The following is a 6,579-nucleotide window of genomic DNA, read 5'->3' on the forward strand; positions in this document are numbered from 1 at the left end:
TGGTGACTCTAGAAGAGTCCTGAAGCCTTGGCGACCAATTTATACTAGAATATAAGATAGTAGCAGGACCAATGTTGAGTAGAGTAATAACTACAGTGGATTGACATGAATTTTGGGCAGAGTATTGCATTGTTCAAAGTTGGATACAAGTGATGGATAAGAGTTGGATGCAAAAGTCAAGGTAATGTGCTGAGCAACACCCTCTCCTTCGAATTTGGATTCCTTATAAAGTTGCATTGTTTTAAGAGTTCCCTTTGTTTCCTTGGACAATATAGGGTGAGCTTGGAATATGTTAAGGGCATGAAGGAATTCATTGAGTTTGCATTCAACAATGCTGCTAGCGAGGGGAAGATCTTATGTCCATGTGTAAAGTGCGCCAACCTCTTTTGGCGTGCTCATAAAGAAGTGGTAGATCATCTTGTGTGTGAGGGAATTATGCTGAATTACACCCGTTGGGTGTTCCATGGGGAGGCGTCTTCTTCATCGACTTCCGGCCCTGCAACTAGTACACATGACGATATGCCTCCACGTGATGACATGCATGGATTGTTGCATGATGTGTTTGGAATATCAAGTGTGGATGACATGCCAACTGAGTTGCCATCACAGGAGCCAATACAAGAGGAACCGAATCCTGAAGCTGAAAGATTCTTCAGGTTGTTGCAAGACGCTGAACATCAACCGGTTCATAGGAGAAAATCTCTCTCTCTCTCTCTCTCTCTCTCTCTCTCTCTCTACCTGTTCATGAAACAATTTTGGGCATCGATCTCTAGTTATTCTGCACATTCTAAAACTTGTTCGTAATCTACAATTCGAACCTACAGCTATTTGTCATTTTCTGTTTTGTAGAAGAAAAGGGCAATTTTCCTGATTGTGTCCTTTTCCTTATTTATCTTTCAGAACTTTATTTTTTTACCAACACATCACAGTGATTTTTCACCATAATGGGTACTCAAACCCATGATCTCGTGTTGAAACTCTTGTGAGTCTACCACTGAGGCATGAGCAAGGACCCAACTTTCAGAGCTTATATGACATGATCCTTGTTCATTCTGATGAAGCTTTCTTTTCTTTTTTTTCTCTCTTTTTTGTCATGTCAGATTAATTTCATCTGTTCCTGGTTATCATGCAGGTTCCAACCTTAAAAAGTGGGGCCATATGAAACTATGGACCATCCTGCAGGATTGTGTTTTCGACAAAGAATTTTAAGGATCCTCTCTTGTGTATCAGGTGTGACCAGCTAACTCTCTTCTTCAATGTAACACTTGTAAAATCTTCAGAAGGAAATACACTACCCATTCTTGGTAATTGCATAACTGATTTTTCTTTTTTGTTTTTAATTTGGAGCATGGGCACCTAAAATTAAGCTCCTGTATTTATATTTTTTACTCTCTTTTTTTTTCTGAAAGTTTGGGGTATTTATAGATTTGTTTTAATGCAGGATTGTGCAATCTCCTATCTCTGAACTTTGTTTTGATCAAAACAGCAGTACTGAACAATCTGCTGTTTGTGCAAGACTTTGTTCTTTTTCGATATGGTAGCTATAGTTGGTGCAATAAATGACCTGATGAGATACTTGCGCAAATGCTTCCTGTGCTCCATTGAATTACCAAAATTGGGAGATGCCATAAATGAGCAAAGGGTTGCTCTACATTCTTCTCTAGAGAAGTGCCTTGTACAGCTAGCAAATAAGGTGTGTTAATCCTCTCTACTCTCCATATAGAGATGCTACCTCATTCAAGTCTTCGCTTCTATAAAAGGTCTATCCACCCACCATGGTGTATTTGTTTTATCCGTACGTGGTCCATTTGGACGGTTCATTTTTGAGTTAGCTTTATGCCACTTTGTAAAAGAAGCCGGGTAACAGCTTAGTGGCATTTAATTTCTGTGTTAATCCTCTAGCAGTGTGCTTGTTACTTGTTTTTTGTCGAAGCAAATGCTTTTTTGAATTTGAATGAAATAAAGGTCCTGCTTCCCACCTAAATGTAACTAAATGGCAATTTTGCCTACTACGCATTTAATGTCTAACAAAAGAAATGCTACATCCAAGCTAGCCTAAGTTATTTCTTCTAGTTAATTGAATTTTGAGAATAGTAGCTCTTAAACTATAGTTAACCTGTCTTTTATTCTCTAGTTTATGATTGCTGTAGATGATGAAAATGGTGATGAAGAAGGAGATCTTATCATGGCAGCATCTCTTGCAAGTTCTCAGGCTTTGGCTTTTATGATTAGGCATGGCTCAGGAATTGTATCTGTTGGGATGAAGCAAGAGGATCTGGAGAGGCTGAGCCTTCCTTTGATTTCAACTGGCAATGAGAATGAGGATCCATCCGCCGCAGCTTACACAGTGATAGTGGTATGGAGTTCTCAATGCCTCTTGGGTCATTTCAGTTTTATCTTGTTCTGCTCATCGATAAGAGTAGTATTTAGCATGGGATCAGAAAGAACTAAAACCATGCGTACAATGTTCATCGAGAAACTGCTGGGCTCAACAAACCGTACATGTGGGGCCCGCCATTTGGTGGTGCAAACCATTATATGATAGGCCCAATGCGGACACATTGCAAAAAGATCATGTCCCTTGATTATCCATTTATAGTCCACTAACAATGGATGACTGGGAAGATATGGGAGCACAAATCAATCAATAAGGGGAGGTCCACCAGATAAATGACTTAGATTATCAAAAGGTGGGATGCTCGAATACCATTTCTGGGTTGAACAGAAACACGGTGTGTGTTGGTCTTCTAGCATCTTATGTCAATAGTAAAAGAGTAAGAAGCTTCAATATAGACTTCTGGTTTATGTAGAATTTTCATTTTGCTACCATTATCAGGATTTGAAAACCGGGGCATCTACTGGAGTGTCAGCCTCGGATAGGGCAAAGACTATTCTTGCTCTTTCGTCTCCAGATTCTAAGCCGCAAGATTTCAGAAGACCAGGCCATGTATTTCCACTCAAGTATAAAAATGGTGGTGTTCTAAGGAGAGCTGGTCACACTGAAGCTTCAGTGGATTTAATTTCACTTGCTGGCTTGCGGCCTATATCTGTTTTTTCTGCAATTCTTAATGCTGAGGATGGCTCTATGGCCCGATTACCCGCTTTAAGAAAGATAGACAAGGAGAACAGCATACCAATCATCTCAATCTTGGATCTCATCCGGTGAGTTAGAAATAAGATATTGGGCTGAATTTTTCATGTGATTTTTACATTAAGACAAAGTGATGTTGTCCAAATTGGTTGGAATGAATGGCTGTTCTTATTTCACTCTCCATATGAGGTATTATATGATGCTCGGCTGAGCAAAAGCGTGACTTTTATTTATTTATTATGTATGTCCCTGTAATGGTATAAGTGGAACTACCATTTGGTAACCTAAGCTGTTGATCTGGTGAGCTCCTAATCATAGGTTGAGCCATAGCTAGTATATTGCCCATCAAATGATCCTAGCCAATTGATGCAAATGGACAAAATATAACCGAAAGTCCATATTTAAGTGCGGCATAGTTGGTTCAGATCATCTGATGGGGAAGATCTTTGGAATATCTTGCATCTCTCTAGGCTAACCATATGATTGATTTTTTATCCCCTTTACACAGATCTGCATGTACAGTTTATTGAGCCAAGCAAGTTCTTAATTGAAAAGTGTACATTTCATCCCTTTGAAGTGGAAGAATCTCTCCATGGGTTATGTGGATTGGTGGAATCCTCTGGAAAACTGTGGAAGTGAAATCAATTTCAACAAATTTGACATTTCAACTGTTCGTGAAACAAATGTATTTGAGGAAATCGATTTCCATTTCCACAATTTTCCTCGAAAAGCAGCAACTTCCATGGATACAAGAAAAGTCTCACTTTTTTTTACCATTGACCTTTCAACACTTCCATGGAAATCATGTGTGCTAAAAAAACAGGCTAACATGGATTCTTCATGTATTCCATAATGGTAACAGTGGTACTGTTACGATATGGGCCGTAATGGCCGTTATGGATGTTTTCTTTCTTTCTTCTTTTCTTTTTTGAAATCATCAGATCAACAATGTGGATCACCAAATATCAGGGCCCATCCTCAGGTCGTGTATCATGTAGTTCCTTGCCAAGATGTTTTTCTGATGAAAGCTAGTTAATTCCTAGGATAAGGGGATTTGTTGTAATCAGAGGCTCCATTTTTGTTCAGATTGAAGGGACAAAAGAGATGAAGGCAGCAATAGAGGCAATGAATGGTTCACTATTCAGAGGAGGAAAGCTTCTAGTGAATAGGGCTAGTTACAGCCCATAGATAATTAATCGGATTAATCAGTAAAAGATTCAGGGAAATGGAATGAAAAAGGAGGGAATGATCGAGTCTCAGCCGTCGGGGAAGAGCTCTCTAAAGGAGATTGACAAGGAAGAGGAGAGAGAAGTGGAAGGTAAATTTTTTAGGGGCTGTTTGATTTTAATTTCCCTGGTAATCAGAATCCTTCCTGTCCTCAGTGCAAGCATCCGTTTCAGTTTCTCAGTGTTCATCGATCACCAGATGGAAGGTATATGATGGCCCTGTTTGTAAATATCTTTCAATATTTACCAGATGGACTCTCATGAGAATTCTACGTTTCATAAGACTGATCATGTCAGACGGGAACCCTCTCTATTTCGGCAAAGGGTCAGAGGCTTTGGAGTACTTCTCCAGCATTAATCACACTCCCTCAGTCGCCACGAATCCTTCTGATTTCCTTCTCGACCTTGTGAATGGTATGAATATTCATCTGTTTTCTTCCTTGTTATAAAAGAAAATGGTTTAATTTCTAATTTAAATCCTTAAATGAATCTATTTGAAGGTATATCTAGTGATGATGTGGAGGAGAATAGGGCAGCTGTGAAGGAAGAATTGGCTGCTTCCTATAGGAGTAACATTGCTGAGAAGCTGAAAAGGGAGCTTAAAGGGATTAAATTCAAGGGGGAGAGAGCGTAAATGATAAAAAGATGGGGAGATGGACAACATCATGGTGGGACCAGTTCACAGTCTTGATGAGGAGGAGTGTGAAAGAAAGTAAACATGAGGTGTTCTCCCCCCTCAAGTTTAGCCAAGTTATAGTGGTCGCTTTGCTTACAGGTCTTTTATGGTGGCGATCTACCCTTGACCACATTCAAGATCAGGTATCAGAACCTGGATATATCTTCTCTTCTATTTTTTTTTTTTTAATAAATGAAAATTGAAAATGTCGTTGCAAGTTCTCTTATTAGGAAAGCCTGTGAAATAGAACTCTTAGGACTGTAAAAACCAACTACAGAGTGTAAATCAAACTTAATTTCTATAAAGCAAGGGAAATATTGTGTAGAGAAATATTAAAACTAGCAACCATACATGGGTTTTATTGTCCTTGTACAGTGTTTGTTCTCACGCCTTTTTTTTTTTCCTGTCAACACAGATTGGGCTCCTTTTCTTCATCTCAGGATTTTGGGGGACGTTCCCTGTCTTCCAGGCTATCTTCACCTTCCCTCAAGAGCGTGCAATGCTGACAAAAGAGAGGTCTTCAGGCATGTACAGGCTCTCCTCTTACTTGATGTGGAGGATGGTTAGTGACATGCCAATGCTAAAAAACAGAAGAATTCCACATGTTGAGAAAATTAAACAATAACCTCCAGTGAGTATTTTAAGACTGATCATGCTCTTCTTTCTAAGCTAATGATATTCATCATAATTTAGTTTTCTATTTTCCTTTTTACAGGATTGATGGTAACTCATGGAAATGATGCTCCGATCCGAGAGAAAATAGTCACGTGGAAGGGGACCTTACTGAATGTGGAAGGCTATATGGCAGTTTGTTTGTTTCGAAAATTTTAAATTGACCATTAATTGTCTTGTTGATTGTTGTCTTGATGGATGTTAAATGGGTGAAACATGTACAAATTCAATCATTGGTTGATTATAATATTGTTAGCTTTTGTTGACAGAAACTAGATTTAGCCTCGATTATTGATAAATGATGTTAAAAACCGAATTTAGCCTCGGTTGATGCCAACAATGGCTAAATCTATCTTTAGTCTCAGTTTTGCCTCAATTACCTAAACTGAGACTACAACTCCCGTGGTTAAAGGCTTTAGCCTCGGTTGTTGAGAACCGAGGTTAAAAATAGATTTAACTTCAATTGGAGGCAACTGAAGCTAAAATTTAGATTTAGTCTCAGTTGGAAATAATGGAAGCTAAAATTTTGATTTAGCCTCATTTCGAGAAAACTGAAGCTAAAAAGGTTCTTTTAGCCTCACTTGAAGAACCGAGGCTATAAAAGTCATTTTAGCCTCGGTTGCTAAAACTGAGACTAAAACCTTTAGCCACGGGGGTTTCAACCTCGGTTTGGATAACTGAGGCAAAACTGAGGCTAAAGGCTTTAGCCTCAGTTTTTAACCTTTTTAGCCTCAATTTTGAAATGAGGCTAAAGCCCCCTTTTCTTGTAGTGTGTTGTCTTTCCTTCATTGGTTTTCTCAAGTTCGAAGTATCTTGTTTAGTGCAACCTAATGACAATTTAAAATCAAATAATGCTCAAAAATCAAAATTGCTATTAGAATAGCAAGGTATTGTTATGGGCTTTAAGGCCCAAT

The 6,579-nt window shown here is 38.8% G+C and overlaps 1 protein-coding gene across 1 annotated transcript; it reads left to right on the forward strand.

Moving 5' to 3' along the window:
* The first annotated feature begins 519 nt into the window (after positions 1–519).
* On the forward strand, positions 520–5,499 carry LOC131247045 (uncharacterized). Its single transcript, XM_058247489.1, has 9 exons — positions 520–656; positions 1,231–1,304; positions 1,542–1,693; positions 2,135–2,356; positions 2,837–3,162; positions 4,456–4,523; positions 4,615–4,731; positions 4,818–4,947; positions 5,409–5,499. Exons 1-9 carry the CDS (start codon positions 520–522, stop codon positions 5,497–5,499), a joined length of 1,317 nt encoding a protein of 438 aa, XP_058103472.1.
* The last annotated feature ends 1,080 nt before the right edge of the window (positions 5,500–6,579 follow it).

The sequence above is a fragment of the Magnolia sinica genome, chromosome 5 (genome assembly GCF_029962835.1).
Source record: "Magnolia sinica isolate HGM2019 chromosome 5, MsV1, whole genome shotgun sequence".
Classification (NCBI taxonomy): domain Eukaryota; kingdom Viridiplantae; phylum Streptophyta; class Magnoliopsida; order Magnoliales; family Magnoliaceae; genus Magnolia; species Magnolia sinica.